Here is a 20,468-nt window from a genome sequence, read left to right on the forward strand (position 1 = left end):
AGTATCTCAAAATTAGTAAACACTTAAGTAAATGCACTTTCTTATTTTTTTTTTGATCACTGGTTAATGCAGTGGTTCCCAAACTGGTGGGCGTGGCCCCTGGGGGGGGGGGGGGGGGGGGGGGGGTTACAAAAGGGCAAGGCTAAATTGAAATAATTTCATTGTTCTCCAATGCTGCACTGTAAAAAATAATCTGTTTAATTCACGGAGCTGTGGTTGCCAGAACTTCACCGTAAGAAATACAGTGAGTGGGTTCTTTATTTAAATGTAAATATTAGCAAAAACTGTAATTTAGACTGAATAATCCTGTCATTTTAGGGGTATTGTGTCATTCATTCACACATCATGGTATTTCTCCATAAATTTTGCATGAAAATGTTATATTTTTTACAGCAAAAATGTGTGTTTCTTTTATACAATTTTCAATTTCACGCCTTATTTCTGATGTATTTAACAGTGTTTTACTGTTATTTCTACAAACATTTTTTACAGTGTGGTAAAAGCTAAATCAGACTATGACTCTACTCGAAATATATTAAAAATACAAAAAACAAGGATGAAAATAAAAGTAAGTATTAGCATCAAAATCCCTAAAGTACCAAAAGTAAAAGCACTAATAATACATATTTTTCACTATATATTACTATTATATTACACATATTTATTTATGAATGAATGTGCACATCACTTTAATAATCGAAAAATGTGTGTTTCTTCTATACAATTTTTAATTTCACGCCCTATTTCTGATGTATTTGACAGTGTTTTACTGTTATTTCTACAAACATTTTTTACAGTGTGGTAAAAGCTAAATCAGATTATGACTGTGACTATGACTTTATTAAAAATACAAAAAACAAGGATGAAAAAATATAACACTACTTGTCTGTCACTATTTGTCACCTGCTGCTTATTGAAGCAACCTGCAGTGACTCGCCGCTGCCGCTAGGTGGCGACAGAGCTCTGTCGCTTGTCATGTTGCGTCAGAAAACAGCGACGCTGTCAGGCTCATCGACTCCTATGTTCACATGTGTGCGACCTCTAAATCTGAGAGTTAAGGGTTTGCATTTCGGTTTATATATGTGCGACAGATGACAATGTTTCTTGTGAGGAGAGCAGCGCAGACTGCGGTGCGGACCAAACACTGCAGGTGGTTTTCTGCGTCTCAGACTCACCTGAACGAGAGAAAGGTAAGCAGCTGTTAGCAGCTAGCTGTTAGCTGACAGTTACATCAGTGACACAAACTGGACTTTAAACACATTTCATTCTGTATTTCAAAGGTTTTAATTCACCCAGTTTGGTGTGTGTTTGTTTAGAAGGTGTTTCTGTTCATAAAAGCATCAATGTTTTTGTTTTTGCGCGTCAAAAACTGTGTTTATGTTGAGATAACTTCCATTTATCAGCCTCTTGAAATCTATTAGCTTCAAATAAGGATTTATTTCACTTTTGTGTTTGCAGAAAATAAAAATAATAATCTTAATCCAATGTTGCAGCTGATTTTAATTACTTTAGTACTGCTGGGAAGTTTATGAATTTACCCCTAGCGAGCAATAAATCGTATCTTAATCTATTATAATGCATTTTAATTCATTTTTAATAATCGTAATGATTGTGCATTTGTTCATAAGAGCACCAGTGTGTTTGAGCGTCAAAAACTGTGTTTATGTACAAGTTACTTCCACTTCATCAGCCTCTTAAAGTCTTTTATTAGCTTCAAATAAGGATGGATTACACTTTTCTGTGTGCAAAAAATAAAAAATAAATAAAAGAATCATAATTTAATGTTGCAGCTGGTAAAATAGAGCTGATTTGAATTAATCTATGTACTGCTGGAAGCTTGTGAATTTACCCCTGGTGATCAATAAGTCTTATCTTTCTATCTTAAATTCATTTTTTAATCATAATTATTGTGCATTTGTTCATGAGAGCATTAGTGTGTTTGATCTCTCAAAGTCTTTTATTGGCTTTAAATATGGATGGACTTCACTTTATTTTTTGTGAATGGCCAGGAATAGAGCTTTATTTATATAGTAAATGTCAAACACAGAGTCAATTCAAAGTGTTATCTTACGGGAATATAAAGCTGCGGAATGTACGGATGACCCCAGCTACATTGTAGTAATAAGTAAGTTTCCCCAAATGCAACATAATAAATAAAAGTGCATTAGAGCAGCTATTCTCAACCTTGGAGTCCTGACCCCAATTGGGGTCGCAAGATGATTTCTGGGGGTCGCTAAATCATTTTGGAAGTCAGCAATGTGTTAAAGTGTTAATGTATTTTAGTCTTTTTGGTCATTTAATGTCTTTTTTTTGGGTCATTTTGTGTCTTTTTTGGTCATTTTGTGTCTTTTTTTGGTCATTTTGTGTCTTTTTTTTGTCATTTTGTGTCTTATTTTGGTCATTTTGTGTCTTTTTTTGGTAATTTCATGTCTTTTTTGGTCATTTTGTGTCTTATTTTGGTCATTTTGTGTCTTTTTGGTCATTTTGTGTCTTTTTTTGGTCATTTTGTGTCTTTTTTTGGTCATTTTGTGCCTTATTTTGGTCATTTTGTGTCTTTTTTTTGGTCATTTAGTTTCTTTTTTGGGTCATTTTGTGCTTCATTATTTGTCCAAAATTTGTTGTATCAACTGAGTTTGTATGATCTGAACTGTGCGCGTGAGCCTCTCTTCAGTGAGCGGGGGGTCGCGGACAACATGCATGTTAAATTGGGGGTCCCGACTCAAAAAGGTTGAGAACTACTGCATTAGAGAAACCAACCAAACATTGCATTTCATCATAATTCTGCAGTAAAAAAAAATAAAAAAATCTGTCTCTCCATTACAGAGCAGTAACACAACTAGTCAGTGTGATCTGTGAGGTTTGTGATAATACTGATAGAAACTATGAGAATGTACAGTACACCTTGTATAACCATTAAATAAAATGGGTCACAGCTTGAGTGGATGGCCTTATTAACACATAAGGAAGATCCAGTTAGCAAGCATGATGGGTTATTTTCCTTATAAGGACCAGAGCTATTGGTGTGTTGACTGACAGCGAGGTAGACTGATTGATTCATGAGACTGAGCCGGTTTCTCTCCGTGTGTCTGCAGGGTCTGGTGCTGGGAGTGTTTGAGAAGGAGGGACAGGGCGGTGTCCATCTGACAGAAGCAGCTGCAGGTTTTGACCAAAGCCTGTCAGGGAAACTCTCTGAACTCCTGGAAATGTGAGTCTGTGATATGTGTGAGCTCCGAGGATACGTCTTATTATGTGATGATACCGTACACTGTTTACTTGTAAAAACAAAACAAATGCAGCCTAATACAACGGTCCTCCTTTTTTTATAAATGTTATCATCAGTCTCTGTAGAAATTGTTGCAGAAACATGCTTATTCATCTTTATTTTCTTTTTAAGGATAATGTTTTTAATAATTAGTTTACCCTCTTTAGAGGATATTAGAATCAACACCTTTGAACCAATCATTCAAACTTGAAACTTGTTAATGGAAAAAAAAGCTAACGAAAAAATCTTGTCACAAAGTCCAGATCAAGTTTACTCACTTTTTCTTGAAGCTGTAGATGTTTAACGTTTTCCAAGGTTTTTCTTTTTTGAAATAGTTAAAGGCTGAACATTTCAACCTTCATGAAAGTATGACTCAGTGCACAGCTGTTCTTTTTTTAGATTACATTAGTTTTGGCTAATAAACTAATTCAAATATTGTCATAAGAAAAATGTATAGAGAAAAAAACAACTCAAAGTGAATTTCACCCCCTATTTCAGATGTATTTGACAGTGTTTTACTGTTATTTCTACAAACACTTTTTACAGTTTGGTAAAAGCTAAATCAGATTATGACTCTACTCGAAATATATTTTCAAATACAAAAAACAAGGATAAAAAAATATGACAAGACCATTCTTGCTTGTTGTTCATTCTGCTGGGGGGGGGGGGGGGGGGGGGGGGGGGATCTAAGATAGATCCTAGATAGATCTTATTTATATATAGTCTATGAGATAGATAGAAAATATTCTGTCATTATTTGTCACCTGCTGCTTATTGAAGCATCCTGCAGTGACTCGCCGCTGCCATTAGGTGGCGAAAAGCTATATTGCACTGGTGCATTTCTGATGGATATCACGTGAAGACTTTGTTCCATAGTTGGTTAATAAACTGGTTTTGTTTTGTTCTCTGCAGCTCTGGACCGGCTCTCAAGAAAGGCAAAAGCAGAATATTTTATGGAATCCACAAGGTAACAAGGCGTGGCATCAGATAAAGACGAGCCCAGTCTCTGGACAATATCTGAGTCATTCAGTCTTCCCCGTGTCTTCTTCAGGACTTCCCGTGTGTGGCGGTCGTCGGGCTCGGTAAGACCAGCGCAGGAGTCTGTGGGTCAGAGAACTGGGACACCAGCAAGGAGAACATCAGACAGGCAGTGTCAGGTGAGACACACGACTCAGCTCATCCTGAAGGCTGCAGGGAGGATTTAATGGAGTTAGAATCTGACTGATATTTGTGTGTGTGTGTGTGTGTGTGTGTGTGTGTGTGTGTGTGTGTGTGTGTGTGTGTGTGTGTGTGTGTGTGTGTCAGCTGGCTGCCGGCTGCTTCAGGACCTGGAGATGAAGCACGTGGAGGTGGACGGCTGCGGCGATGCCCAGTCAGCAGCAGAAGGAGCTGCTCTGGGTTTGTTCCAGTATGACCAGCTGAAATCCAAGAAGAAGACCAAAGTAACCACACAGCTCCATGGAAGGTAGACAAACTGAGTATTATAGGTAGAAATTCTGGTTAATATAACAATAATAATTATACATTTTATTTGTATAGGACACATGTGTCAAACTGATCCAGGAAAGGGCCCAGTGGCTGCAGGTTTTTGTTCCAACCTAGCAAGAGCACACCTGATACGACAAATCAAACAAGTGAAGACAGCCCAGGTGATTAGAAGAGTGGAGTCATGTGTGATCTGCTTGGTTGGAATGAAAACTTGCACCCACTTGGCCCTTTCCTGGATCAGTTTGACACCCCTGGTATAGGACCTTTCATACATGAAATGAAAAGAAATTACAGGCACCAAGTGCCTCACATTGAACGGACATAAAATGAACATAATAAAAGCATTCAATTCATAAAATGGAAGTTAAAAATATAGATAATAAAAACGTTAATGTGCACACCTTTTTTTTTTTTTTGTTGCTCTGAAACCACTGACTAAAGAGTCTTAATGCCCCGACAAACACAAATTCACAGATTGGTCTTTCTTCTAGTTAAACTTGATTTTAAAATCTTAATGCAATCATTATCAGACAAAAGGGTAAAACGTATACGTGAAAAGCAGAAGATCACTCACATCAAAGAGTGCAGCAGAGAGCAGAAAGTGCAAAGGTAAAGGGATATGTTTTCAGCTTTCGTTTTAAAATATGTAATTTCTGCAGCATCTTGCAAACGTTGCCATGGAAATGTGTTCTGTGATTTAAAAATATATTTTTTTTTTTTACAGCACAATACAATAACAGTTATTTATAAATAAAAATAAAAGGATAATAAATGGTAAATGGACCTGCACTTATATAGCGCTTTTCTAGTCGCTTTGCGACCACTCAAAGCTCTTTACACTACAGACTGCGCTCATTCACCCTTTCACACACACATTCATACTAGTGGCAGAGGCTGAGGCTACCCTTGACATTGGGATACAGCTCCTCTGTGTGTTTTTGTTCTCAGTGCTGATTCGACGAGTTGGAAGAAAGGAGTCACGTATGCAGAAGGTCAAAACCTGGCACGGCTGCTCATGGAGGCTCCAGCCAATCACATCACTCCTACTGCGTTTGCCAACACCATCGAAGAGAAACTAGCCCCGCACGCTGAACGAGTCACAGTAAATAAGAGGTTTGTGCAACATTCATTATTGCTGTCATACAGTACTCAACGCAACAAAGCATGCAGCTAAGACATGTGAAATACAGTATTCTGGTTTGTGGCAACATTGAAGGGCTTTATATGCATGCTCTTTAATCCAGCTATTCTCAACCTTGGGGTCCCGACCCCAATTGGGGTCGCGAAATGATTTCTGGGGGTCGCCAAATCATTTTGGAAGTCAGCTCTGTCTCCAATGTGTTCATGTGTTTTAGTCTTTTTGGTCATTTAATGTCTTTTTTTTGGTCATTTTGTGTTTGTTTTTTTAGTAATTTTGTGTCTTTTTTGGTCATTTTGTGTCTTTTTTTGGTCATTTTGTGTCTTTTTTTGGTCATTTTGTGTCTGATTTTGGTCATTTTGTGTCTGATTTTGGTCATTTTGTGTCTTTTTTGGTCATTTTGTGCCTTTTTTTTGGTCATTTTGTGTGTTTTTTTGTCATTTTGTGTCGTTTTTTGTCATTTTGTGTCTTTTTTTGGTCATTTTGTGTCTTTTTTTTGTCATTTTGTGTCTTTTTTTGGTCATTTTGTGTCTTATTTTGGTCATGTTGTGTTTTTTTTTGTCATTTTGTGTCGTTTTTTTGTCATTTTGTGTCGTTTTTTTGTCATTTTGTGTCGTTTTTTTGTCATTTTGTGTCTTTTTTTGGTCATTTTGTGTCTTTTTTTGGTCATTATGTGTCTTACTTTGGTCTTATTTGGTCATTTTGTGTCTTTTTTTGGTCACTTTGTGTCTTTTTTGGGTAATTTCATCTCTTTTTTGGTCATTTTGTGTCTTTTTTTGGTCATTTAGTTTCTTTTTTGGGTCATTTTGTGCTTCATTATTTGTCCAAAATGTGTTGTATCAACTGAGTTTGTATGACCTGAACTGTGCGCGTGAGACTCCGTTCAGTGAGTCAGGGTCGCGGACAACATGCATGTTAAATTGGGGGTCCCGACTCAAAAAGGTTGAGAACTACTGCTTTAATCAACATGTATTAGGGCATTTTGGAACATAAATTAATCCAACTGATTCTTATAGTTTTGCCAGACATTTGACAGCATGTTGTGCAGGGTTGTGTGCCGTTTACATTTGAATCAATACTGGTACTGGTACCTGGAATTTATAAATGCTCTAAATATAAAACTATAATACTATGATATTCATAAAACATGTTTGCATCTTCTTCATAGTTTTCTGAAAGTGTTGAGCATTTATTGGACACTTCAGAGGTAAAACAGTGGATTAATTAATACATTTCAGAATACATACAGTACAAAAGACGAGATAAAAACGGGTATAAAACAAGATGCAGATGGAGGTACAAACATTTTATGGAAATAGTAGAAAAATATAAATAAATAGTGTAAACAAATGAAGTAATGCAATTGTGCAAAAGTGGATGTATACAGTCATGGCCAAAAATATTGGCACCCCTACACTTCTGTCAGATAATACACCATTTCTCCCAGAAAATTGTTGCAACTACAAATGCTTTGGTATTCACATGTTTATTTCTTTTGTTTGCATTGGCTCAACAGTCTATTTTTGGAGTTCTGTGTGGAATGATCAGATTTTGGCCTTTTTTCTCTGCTTTTTTTGTGTTGTTCCAATGCAAACAAAAGAAATAAACATGTGAATACCAAAGCATTTGTAGTTGCATCGATTTTCTGGGAGAAATGGTGCATTATCTGACAGAAGCACAGGGGTGCCAATATTTGTGGCCATGACTGTATGTATATATGTGTATCTCTAAACAACTCTTATTAAAAGCTAAATCAAAATTATATATCACTGAAAATTAAGTCTGGTTTGATTGCTAATTTGTACCCTGAAGTGCAGGGTTTTTGTCTAATATCTTTTTTTTTTCTTTCAAAATTTTTTTTATTGAATTTTCCTTGGATGCATAATTATATCAGCTGTCAGAGCACACATCAGTTTATCCAGTACATCCATAAACTAGGCAAGTACAAAATAAATGAAAACACCAAAGTTACAGTACAGGCCAAAAGTTTGGACACACCTTCTCATTCAATGTGTTTCCTTTATTTTCATGACTATTTACATTGTAGATTCATCAAAACTATTAATGAACACATGTGGAATTATGTACTTAACAAAAAAGTGTGAAATAACTGAAAACATGTCTTATATTCTAGTAAGCAAAGGGTGGTTACTTTGAGGAATCTAAAATACAAGACATGTTTTCAGTTATTTCACACTTTTTTTGTTAAGTACATAATTCCACATGTGTTTATTAATAGTTTTGATGCCTTCAGTGAGAATCTACAATGTAAATAGTCATGAAAATAAAGAAAAACGCAATGAATGAGAAGGTGTGTCCAAACTTTTGGCCTGTACTGTACATGTGTATATATAAACAACTCTTATTAAAAGCTAAATCAAAATTATATATCACTGAAAATTAAGTCTGGTTTGATTGCTAATTTGCACCCTGAAGTGCAGGGTTTTTGTCTAATATCTCTGGTGTTGGTGTAGGTCTCAGGCGTGGATCGAGGAGCAGCAGATGGGAGCGTTCCTCAGTGTGTCTAGAGGCTCAGAGGAGCCCCCTGTCTTCCTGGAGCTTCATTACAACGGTTCTCCTGACAGCAAACAGGCCCCGCTGCTCTTAGTGGGCAAGGGCATCACCTTTGACAGGTAAACTATGATAATAATAATAATAATACACACTCCAGCTCATTACCTCATCACATAACAAAATGACATTGTTTTATCTGCTCCCTCTGTTTATGGGCAGTGGTGGCATTTCTCTGAAGCCGTCTCCTTCTATGGACGCGATGAGAGCAGATATGGGAGGAGCTGCCACCGTGTGTGCTTCTATCGTTACGGCGGCAGCTCTGAAACTGCCGGTCAACATTATTGGTAAGACTCTAACTATAATAAATATGTAAAATACTATACTTGAATTCTTCTTCTTCTTCTTAGGTCCTTTAAGGTCCTTGTAATAACCATTAATTAACAAGTAATAAGGCCCTTGTAAGTCCTTACAAGATGCTTATTAACATTATTGTGTGTTTATAAGCTTAAATAAGTGTTAATAATGGCATTATAATACAGCTAATAGCAGGCTTATAGAGGCAGATTTATGAGAGTTTGCAAATGCTTAAGAACATTAATAAAAGCCTTATGAGTATCTTATAAATGTTCATAATGGCATTACAAACACCCATGACCCACCCATTATGTCTTTGACTTTGACTTTACTTTGACTCTATGACTTTATTGCTCATCTATTATAAGTAAACTATAAGTTAACTATGCTTTTTGCAACTACCGGATCTAAAGCGAGAACAATGCCTTATTACTTGTTAATTAATGGTTATTAAGGACCTTATTATAAAGCGTTACAAAAGTTTCTTTTTAAAACCCCAGAATGGTCTTTTTTATGTTTTTTTTTTTTTGTTTTTTTTTTTTAATTCACTTTTTATTGAGGATTTTTTAAAAACATTTTATACAGAACAAAGAACAAGAACAGTTGGGGTGGGGGGTACCAATATCACACAGCGTCATCATTTTCTCCTATCATCATTCTTTGCAGCAGTCGTTGTTAGTTAAATAACAGTTTTATATAAAATCAGAACTTGTAGGCTTAACATATTCTGTCCATTTTGACCAGGTTTTGTAAAATGAGTCCATTTGTAACTTTAGATGAAAAGTCACTTTTTCCATTGTGTAGATGTCTTTTTTTAATTTTTAATTTAATAACTTTAAATTCATGTACATGTACTGAATTTTTTAAGTGAAAACAAATCTCTTCACCTTTATTGTTTCCATTGTTTTTCATTCCATCAGGTCTGGCTCCTCTGTGTGAGAACATGCCCAGTGGGAAAGCTACTAAACCAGGTGACGTCGTCACGGCCAAAAATGGAAAAACAATCCAGGTGGGTGGGCCGAGCAGTTACATGAGATGCGTTTGTGCACATACAGTACGTGTGTGTGTGTATGTACAGATGAACAGGTTTTATTGCTCTGTTCAGGTGGATAATACAGACGCAGAGGGCCGACTGGTTCTGGCTGACGCGCTGTGTTACGGACACACCTTCAACCCAAGAGCCATCGTCAATGTTGCTACGCTGACGGGTGGGATTTATTCAATGGATTTATTTACACAGTCATGTTGGTAACAAAAAACAACTGATATTTTATTTTAACAGATTCAGAACACAGGTTTATGAATGAGGAGGACTTAGCGCCCATATTTGGTGGTGGAATTGGGGAACCTCCTCCAACAAAGTGTTTCGTCTTTCAATTAAAAAAAATGCTATTTCAAATAATTTTGGACCATTACTATTACCATGTATGTGTATAAAAGTATGGAAAAGCTCGAGTATATAATAAATTAACAACCTCCCAAACCCTGAAAGACAAAACCAACTATGATAATTAAAGTAATTTAGCATTAATTTGGCAGAGGGAACCCTCCTTCCAAGGCCCAGTTGTTTCTAGGTCTTCGTGAGCTCTTTATGACACCAGAGATGTAACCTGACCAGATACCAGCAAACCAAATTTGGGACAAAGAATATGTTGGCGTGGGAGACATGTAACCAGTGCTGATTGGTTTAATTTGAAACCATTCTGGAAAAAAGCCTGCATGTATGGAAAAATTACTGTATGACTTTACTGGCTTTTTTCTTTTTTTTTTAACTTTTTTTTCCCAGTCAATAAAAACACATACAGAAACATACAAAAACACAAGGGGGGTGAATACTACTTTGTCACATAGAGATACCATTTTGTCCATCTTACATCATATAGCTCTGTTTTGATTCCAAGACTGTGGGTCATTTGTTCCATTGATCGAATTTCTTCTACAATGTCCAGCCAGTGGTTCAGTCCAGGAGGGTCAGTTCTCAGCCAACTTCTAGCTTTCTTAGCTGCAAGTGATAGGATCTTGAACAGCTATATGTCTTCTTTATCTATTACATTATCTGGTATCAGTCCTAGATATATACACCATGGATCATTAGGGATATTATACCCAAAAATTTCACCCATAGCTCTTAAAACCCCCGACTTTACTGGCTTTTAGTAGAAATGCATCCATAGATTGGGATCACTGTGAAAAAAAAAAGTGTACACCCAGTAAAGTAGTTTAAAATGTGGGACATCTTCTCAATATTTGTACAGGAGATAAAAATGCTGTTCACCCTACAGAGATGATAAATGAGCACAGAGTAAGTTCCAGTGAGTGACTCGCTGGAACTCACTGGAACTTCTCCATGCACACTATTGTTTATTGTTTATTGTTAAAAAGATCCCCATTAGCTGTCACCAAAAGTGGGAGGAGCTAGTCTTCCTGGGGTCCACAAGACAAAACAAAAATCACTTAACAATTAAACATTGTAGACATTATATACGTCATCAGAAATCCTTCCGAATAAGTTATTACATTCATATCTATTACATTAATTCTCACTTTCATACAGTAAACATGTTAATTCACTACTCCCAAATTTAAATAGTGCATTCTCAAGTAATAATTAAAAGATACTTTACTATTCAGTTCACATATATTCAGTGGGCAGTTATTCCAATAACTGATAGCACGATAAATAACTGTTCTCTTTAAGGCATTTGGTTTTGGACATGGTAACATCATCTGACCACCATTAGCTGACCTCGTCACATAAGAATGAACCTGATCACATCTGACAATTTGGTTAAATAAGAAAACAGGTTGAAAAGAATAGACAGTGTTTCTAAAAAATGTTGTTGTATTGCACGCCAACCTATGAATATAGGGTTAATGATGCAGGATGACATGAAGTGAGTTCATGTTTACAGGTTTGTTTGTTGACAAGACGTTTGTGTGACTACAGGTGTGAAAGTGATATTTTAATGCTGCACCATTAAATGGAAAATATACAAATAATATTTAGTAAATATTAAAATATGTCTTCTACTGTCTCCAAGGTGCGATGGATGTCGCTCTCGGCTCAGCAGCAACTGGAGTGTTTACCAACTCCGACTGGCTCTGGGAGCAGCTGCACAAGGTGCTGAATAAACACAACAAACACTCACAACATGGCAGCGTATCAGCTCCTGTGTTGACTAATGGTGTGTGTGTTTGTGTGTAGGCTAGTGTGGTGACAGGTGACAGAGTGTGGCGGATGCCTCTGTTTGAGCACTACACCAGACAGGTGACTGACAGCCAGCTGGCTGACCTCAACAACATCGGCAAGTACAGCCGGTACGTATCTCACTCAGGCGGCAATCTCCGTGTCTGAGCATGGAGGAAAACCAGGAAGTGCCTTAAGCCTGCAATCCACCGAAAATTCCAGCAGGGGGCGCTAAGTTTGGCTTCCAAAAAAAATCTGTCCATTCATTTCAGTGCAAAATTTGAAAACTTCTCACTTGATTTATTACCTCAGAATTTTTTTTCAGGACAACACTATGGTCTCAATCACTAGTAAAAAAAATCATCTTCAAGACAATTTGATGTCAATAGTTCTAATAATGGCCCCATTTGCTTAGAAAATAAAAGAATCATATGGTTTGGGGCGGGGCTACCTTTGATTGACAGGTCACTGACAAGGTGAGCCGTCACCAGGAGAGAAGCAGAACAATGCGTATCCACGGCAACGTGTCAATAAAGTTATATATAACGTTATATAGATAGAAAAGAGGACATTTACCGATTTGGTCTCATAACTTTGACCCTTTCACTGTATTTTCACTTAATGACAGTTTATTTGAACGTTTTGTTCAGTAAAAATGTCTTGTTCAGTGTTTGGTTGGACTAACAGACACTCCAAGGAGTCGCTGCTCAGTTTTCTGAGGTAAGAAAGATACATTTTGTTTTTGTTTTTTTGCTAGCCAAAACTAGCATCCCAGTTAATGTTCCAATTAATGCTAACATGAATTAGCAGCAGCTTCTCTCAGTCAGGTTTGACTGAGAGAAGGGTTTGTTGTTAATACGCAGATAATTCAGTTAGCCAGGTAACTTAATCTGGGATTACGTAATCCAACCTCTACACTAGAGCCAGACAGAGATATCGGTTGGCGGATATTATCTGCCGGTATTGGCTTATCAGTATCTGTGTATATACTGTCCAATATGTGCCGTTATGAAAACTTTTCTTCACACAATTTACAGTCATGGAAAAAATGATTAGACCACCTTTGTTTTCTTCAATTAACTGTTCATTTTAATGCCTGGTACAACTAAAGGTATATTTGTTTGGACAAATATAATGATGACAACAAAAATAGCTCATAAGAGTTTAGTTAAACAGCTAATATCTAGCCATTTCCCATGGTTTTCTGGATAATGATTTTGGTTATTATCCAGAAAACCATGGAAAGTGACTAAATATCAGCTCTTAATTATATTTGTCCAAACAAATGTACCTTTTAGTTGTACCAGGCATTGAAATGAACAAGAAATTGAAGAAAAAGGGTGGTCTAATATTTTTTCCATAATAATAATAATAATAATAATAATAATAAATAACAGCAAGCAATGTTTTCTTATTATTAAATAGACAACTGACTGACACTGAACAGTATTGATGTTATTTATTAGCTCTTTTTTAAAATTCCTCTTTATTCTTTATTTTCTCACTTATCATTAATAGAGTTGACTGAAAATGTAACACATGTTAAGCCTACTTTTTCTGGTAATAGGTACGAGCATTTAAGGACCTTTCACCAAGAAGCATGTTTCTGTTAGTAATGAATGTTTGTATTGTTCTGATAATTGTTCTTAGGTTTTAACAGTGAATCCTTGGCACACAAGAGGAAAAATAGCCTGTTGACGCTGCCTAAATATATCAATTTGTTAACATTTATTTGGGTTTTCAATTTGTGCATAAGTTGTGATTTATCTAACTCCTCAAAAGAGCTGGTTTACTTATAATGTGATGCAAAAATGGCTGTAAAAATGTTCAGGAAGAGTCATTTAAGCTCAAATTTTGTGATTTGGGTCACAATGGTTTGTCTTTTTTAAGTCCAGAGAAAAAAAAAGGTTTGGGAAACACTGCTCTGCGCTGCTTATGAGAACCTAATCAGCTGAAGGAGAATAAACAGGAGTATCCTTCATCATGGCTTTATTTACCAGAATGTGACTGTTTGATTTGACTGTGTTTGTTGATTATCTTCCCAGTTCTGGCGGTGCGTGCACAGCAGCTGCATTCCTGAGAGAGTTTGTCACAGCTCCTCATTGGGCCCATCTGGACATTGCAGGTGTGATGAGCAACAAAGATGAAGTTCCCTACCTGAGGAAAGGCATGTCTGGAAGACCGACGCGTACGCTGGTGGAGTTTGCTGCCGGGTTGGCCCAAAGCGGCTGAGAGATTAAACACAAATATCAGATCGGACACAAGACATTCTGACTGTGAGGTTCTTCTCAACAGAGATCTTTCAACAGCCGCCAAGTATAGAAAACTGCACAAATGAGTAGTATTATCTACACAGAAAAGCTCTAAAAATGTCCATGACTGTGTTTTTAAAACCAATCTGATGGCTCTGATGTTTAAATACAGCTAATGCATCAATGTAAGAGGTCACATTTTCTCCACACACATTGTTGTGATTTCAGGTGAATACACCTGAAGCTCTGTAATGAATACATAGCTCATGTAAATTTATATGTTGTATAAAATAAACTCTAAATTACTTGTGGGACACATTTGTTTTGCATTACACTCCTGCTGTAACACCATCCACTCTTCTGAGAAGGGTGACCACCAGATTCCTCAACCTAGCTGCAGGATTTTTTAAGGCTGGACACTGATTCTGAGAATTGATCCTAAAAGGTGGTCAAGTTTGTCCTTACCAAACTCTGAAAACCATCTTTTTCAAACTCTTTTGGCTTGTGACTCCATATAACAAAGCTGCTCACATCCCTGCATGACTTGTGAGTAGTAAATTCAACCATATAGTGTAATTTTCTGTCTTAAATTACCTCAGATTTAAAGTGTACAAAATATCACAAAAACATACAGAAAAGTCAGAAAAAATAAGCACAATTTATGTATAATACTTTCTTTCTAATGATCATAAACTTGCTCTTCAGAAAAAAAAAAACAGAATTTAATTCCCATCAGCATCTCAAGGGGCCAGGACCACTGGTGTAAAATATTATTTAATGCTGTCAAACATAGATGCCTGTCAACTGAAACCAGCCAAACCATGAGAAACAACCCCAGACCAGTGAAAATGTAAAAACCTTGCTGTCCACATACTTTTGGCCAGAGAGAAGAACCGCCCCCTCTATGTGCGCATGCGCGGACCGGACAGACCGAAACCAGATCCAGATGGCTTCATCCATGAGCGGCATGTTCTCCGGCCAGCAGCCGCCCGGTGCGCATCCCGTCGGGGGTCCCGGTGGACCGGGCCAGCCGGGCTTCCCCGGTACCGCTACCAGAGCCCCGGGAAACAACACGCTGGTGGATGAACTGGAAGCTTCCTTCGAGGTGAGAGGCTAATATGCTAGCTTCCGTTAGCTGTTTGTGCTAACTGTTGTTAGCCAGTTTATCTTACGGTAGCTAGGTTTAATGTACGAATACTGTATTTTATCACGTGTTTATGAACTAAATCATGCATGAAATGCTATTTTTTCAAAGACGCTAAACTAAATGAGCTAATGCTTATTAACTTCCAGACCGGTGTCGTGCTAATGTAACGTTAGTTAACCCTTTGGAGTTTGGGGCTATTATGTCGGTTTTTGACTCCTTTTCATTCTGCCTGTATAAGCCAACACTTAAAAATCTTTACCATGACGTTTTGGTATCATTGTTTTCATTTTCAATTATTAGATCAACATGTTGAATCAAAACAAAAACACTAGAAAATGACAAAGAAACACACTAAAACCACAAAACACACACAAAAATACAAAATTCACACACACACACACACACACACACACACACACGCATACACACACACATACAAACAAAATTACAAAAAAAAACATAAAATTGCAAAAACACAAAGAAATGACAAAAATCAGTAAACACCAGGATTACATTAAAAATGCTGAATGCACACTGCAAAATCTCTTTGCAGAAAAATCTCAAATAATCTGCAAAAAAAGTACACAGAATGAAACATTTCATGTCTTAATTTATTTATTTATTTGAATTATAATGATTCTGGCTTACATTTAATAAAGAACTAAAGTTCAGTGTCTCAAAAAAATGTGAATATTACAAAAGATCAATTTTAAAAAGTATGTTTAATATGGAAATGTTGGCCTCTGAAAAGTATGCCCATCTATATGCATTCAATACAGTGGGACTGGGCTATGTGACTTGAACAACAGAAAATTGACTTTTCCATGATAGTCCAGCTGTATTTCCACAACACTGTGTCGTTCTCCATATTCACTTATAATGCGTTCTGAAATATTTGCAGAATTAAACGCTTCATGTATAATTTGTTCTTTTTTTATAGAGAGAAGACACATTTTGTGGCAGAACAAAAATACAGTCTAAATCTGTCTAAATGTGTGTTCCTCTATAACTTCTGCTTGGAAAATAATAAAGCCTCCATTATGTAATAAGGCAGGATATCATCTGTGCATTATAGCGAGGGTAAACATTTAGTGGCAGAATGAAAATAATGGATGTGTGTCCTCCTATAACTTTTGCTTGGAAAGAAGAAACTGCTACATATTCACCAAGGTTGTTTGTTAGGATCTGAAATATGTAGCGTATACACAAAATAAAACACTTGATATATGTACACTGTGGATTATAGAGAAAGGATACATTTTGTGGAAGACCAAAAATACAGTCTGATATAATCTGTTTCCTTTCTATTGCGTTTGATAGGAAAGAAGAAACTTAGTTATGATCCGATACATTTGCAAAACTAAACACAGGATATCATCCATGCCTTACAGAGATGATAAACATATTGTGGCAGAGGGAAAATATAGTCTGAAAGAATGTGTGTTGTCCTTTAGCTAGAAAAATAATACGATTTCTATATTCCAGTTCTTTTAAGTTAATATTGGAAGTATACACACAATAAAACGCTTGATGAGAGAACATCATCTTTGCATTATGGAGATAGAATCTACTTATTTTGATCACATTAAATATAATCTTTATGTGTATGTAATTCTAAATCAAGAGAATTTTGAATGAATCCAAAACAATAGAATTAGTCTGTTTTTAATTGACACTTCCTGTTAAGTTATTATTAACTTAACTTGTAACATAGTTAGATTTAATAAATAATAGTTTTATATTAAAAATATATTCAATGTGGTCAAAATAAGTAGATTCTTAGCTACTCAATAAAATTGAGGCAACATATTGCACACAATATTATTAATTAAATCTAAATACGTTAATAACTAATCAAGTTCAGTTAATAACAACTTAACTGGAAGTGCCTGTCAATTAAAAACAGACTAATTCTATTGTGTTGGATTAATTCAAAATTCTCTTGATTTAGAATTACATACACATAAAGATTATATTTAATGTGATCAAAATAAGTAGATTCTATCTCAAACATTTTTATATTAAAGTTACTTAAACAACTGCCTTAAAATCAAGGATGCATTTATATTTAATACATTTTATCAAATATATTAAGTAAAATGAAATGACTACAGAATAATTTATTACAGTGTATAGCTTTTGTTTGGAAAGAAGAAACTTCTCCATATTCACCAAGGTTATTAGTAATGATTGGAATCATCTTTGCATCGTAGAGAGGGGATGCATTTAGTGGCAGACTGCATGTCCAGCCTGGTATCGATCGGTTGCTTGATCGCTTTATGTTATGAAAAGAGCTGTATAAATGCAATACATTATTGATTTATGATTAAGTAAATGTACTCAAGTTTGTCTCTCTGTGTGTATTCTCCAGGCTTGTTTTGCATCTCTAGTAAGCCAGGACTACGTTAATGGAACTGACCAGGAGGAGATCCGAACTGGTAAGTGAAGCCTCAATTTTTTCCCTTTATGCTTCTGGTGGTTTTAGTTTATCTCAAAGTATAATCTGTATGTTGATGTGTATATATATTTGTCTGTTGTGTGCAGGTGTTGACCAGTGTATACAGAAGTTTCTGGACGTGGCTCGACAGACAGAGTGTTTCTTCTTACAGAAAAGGCTTCAATTATCTGTGCAGAAACCAGAGCAGGTGGTGAAAGAGGTAAATTATTATACTGATACTTCAATTCTCATTTATCCTCAGAGTTTTGAAGTGGGTGTCTCCACCTGAAAATGTTGAGGTCAGAAAACGCTCTGACAGAAATCACCAGTTGTGAAATATAAAGTCTTCTAGTGCTACAATTGGGGCTTAAAGTTCACAGCATTAAGTCACACATATGGAGTAATTATGAGACACTCCCCCACCAGCATGCAACCCTGCACTAATCTCTGCATCTCCTGTTTGGTGTGAATGCAGCTTTAGACCCTGTAGAACCTGATAATGTAATAAAAATCTGCACTTGAGTCCATTGAAAATGTCATAAAACCTGATAATGTAATAACTTCCCGATAATGTAATAAAGTGCATTTCCCAATAATGTAATACACTTTTTACCAATCATGTAATGAAGTATAACATTAATGGGAGGTTATTACATTATCAGGTTAGCCTTCATTTCGCAAGTCCTGATAATGTAATAATTCCCCAATATTGTAATAATTTAACAGCAGACCACCCATTACTTGGGTTCAAGTGGTCAAAAGTGAATAAACATTCAACTTTGACCTGTTGGTGGCGCTAGAGCTCTTGAGCTAGAGTTGCCTACGCGGTATCACCACTTGAACCCAAGTAATGGGTGGTCTGCTGTTAAATTATTACAATATTGGGGAATTATTACATTATCAGGACTTGCGAAATGAAGGCTAACCTGATAATGTAACAACCTCCCATTAATGCTATACCTTATTACATTAGTGGTAAAAAAAAAAAGTGTATTACATTATTGGGAAATGCACTTAATTACATTATCGGGAAGTAATTACATTATCAGGTTCTATTACATTTTCAATGGACTCAAGTGCAGATTTTTATTACATTATCGGGGTTATTACATTATCGGGAATTTATTACATTATCAGGTTCTACAGACCTGAATCTGTATTCTCTTCATTTGTTAACGTGTCTTCTCTCTTCACATCCACTTTTTTTTCTCACTTCAGGATGTGTCAGAATTACGTAACGAGCTACAGAGAAAAGAATTGCTGGTTCAGAAACATTTGTCCAAACTGCACCACTGGCAACAAGTGCTGGAGGACGTGAGCGTTCAGCACCGCAAACCATCAGACCTCCCTCCTCCTGGACCGCTGGCCTTTCTGGAGCAGGCCTCTGCAAGCCTGCCCCCGGCCCCTTTAAAACCAAACTAACACACGAAAGGTGGACTCCCATCAGTCTTCTGTTGAAAGACATTAACCTACAACACAAGTCGGCACGAAACAGGAAACACACATTTGCGTTCACCACGTGACGGGAGATGGAGGGAATATTTTCAGAAGTGTGACGTACCAACCTAAGAGAAAACTAACAGTCTGGTGTCACTGCCCAACTGTGGGAAAATAGTTTTATTCCAACTTTTCTTTTCAGTATTTTGATTCATGTAAATATTTCTGTTGTTGACTTTTTTACTGTAAAAATAAAACAGCTGAGTATTTTGACTCCACTTGATTATGTTTATCTTATTGTACAGTGCATCATTTTTGTGTTTGAAAACAGAATTTAAAGGGGTATTCCACTGTTTTTAACCATGAACATGAGTTTTGAGTTTTGAGAGTAGTATTCCGTCTTTTGTAAATCTGGAAAAGCTTTATAAAGTCTGACAAAATACGAACTGGAAGCCTGTCGTTTATGAAGACATGACCATTTACCAAGAAGAGAGGATAGAAAAATAGAAACCCTTGATTGTCATTTTACAGAATACAACAAATTTAGGAGTGCTTCTCCTGATAGGTGCAACATAAAGAAAGGAAACGCCTAAAAAAAACATCAGCAACAAAAACCAAAATATATTTTTTCTTAATTCACAAACCCACTTTGAAATTAAACGGGTTTAATCCTTAATCTGACAGCTTTTTTGTAAAAACAAAGCTGGCTTTTGTATTATCTGACCACAACTAAAAAAGTAAGTAAGTAAAGTAAATAAGTAAGTAAAAATATTTACCTGACCATTTGACCTACGAATAAATTACACAAAGTTCTAGTCAAGTATGTAGGCGTACCTCCACAGCTGTCAGGAAGAAAGAAACAAAGTGGGAGTTGGCATGCCATTTTTTTACAAAATTGCCTATTTATGATGCATAAATTGCAGTGGTGGAATGTAGCTAAGTACATGTACTCAAGTACTTCAGCTCAATTTTGAGGTATTAATTTCCATTTTATTTATCTTATACTCCACTACATTTTAGAGGCAAATATTGTACTTTTTACACCTTTTTCTACATTAGCTGACAGCATCAATAATTATAATACAATAATATATTTAAAACATATAAAACAATCTTAGTGGGACCGTTCAGTACTTTTATTTTTTATACTTTAAGTACATTTTAAAAAATGTATACTTTTGAATGCAGGACTTTTAGTGGATTAATTCTGCAGTGTGGTATTAGTTCTTTTACCTAAGTAATGGATCTGAAT

General features: G+C 36.1%; 2 protein-coding genes across 2 annotated transcripts; both read left to right on the forward strand.

The window, feature by feature from the left end:
• Positions 1 to 993: 993 nt before the first annotated feature.
• Positions 994 to 14,509, forward strand: lap3 (leucine aminopeptidase 3). Its single transcript, XM_059342837.1, has 13 exons — positions 994 to 1,190; positions 3,093 to 3,205; positions 4,175 to 4,229; positions 4,314 to 4,419; positions 4,568 to 4,727; positions 5,699 to 5,863; positions 8,363 to 8,521; positions 8,622 to 8,746; positions 9,677 to 9,765; positions 9,862 to 9,964; positions 11,798 to 11,877; positions 11,962 to 12,074; positions 13,989 to 14,509. The coding sequence occupies exons 1-13, from the start codon at positions 1,092 to 1,094 to the stop codon at positions 14,173 to 14,175; spliced, it is 1,554 nt and encodes a 517-aa protein (XP_059198820.1). The 5' UTR covers positions 994 to 1,091; the 3' UTR covers positions 14,176 to 14,509.
• Positions 14,510 to 15,099: 590 nt separating this feature from the next.
• On the forward strand, positions 15,100 to 19,590 carry med28 (mediator complex subunit 28). Its single transcript, XM_059342891.1, has 4 exons — positions 15,100 to 15,300; positions 17,714 to 17,780; positions 17,887 to 17,999; positions 18,998 to 19,590. The coding sequence occupies exons 1-4, from the start codon at positions 15,100 to 15,102 to the stop codon at positions 19,199 to 19,201; spliced, it is 585 nt and encodes a 194-aa protein (XP_059198874.1). The 3' UTR covers positions 19,202 to 19,590.
• The last annotated feature ends 878 nt before the right edge of the window (positions 19,591 to 20,468 follow it).

Source organism: Centropristis striata, chromosome 1 (genome assembly GCF_030273125.1).
Source record: "Centropristis striata isolate RG_2023a ecotype Rhode Island chromosome 1, C.striata_1.0, whole genome shotgun sequence".
Taxonomy (NCBI): Eukaryota; Metazoa; Chordata; class Actinopteri; order Perciformes; family Serranidae; genus Centropristis; species Centropristis striata.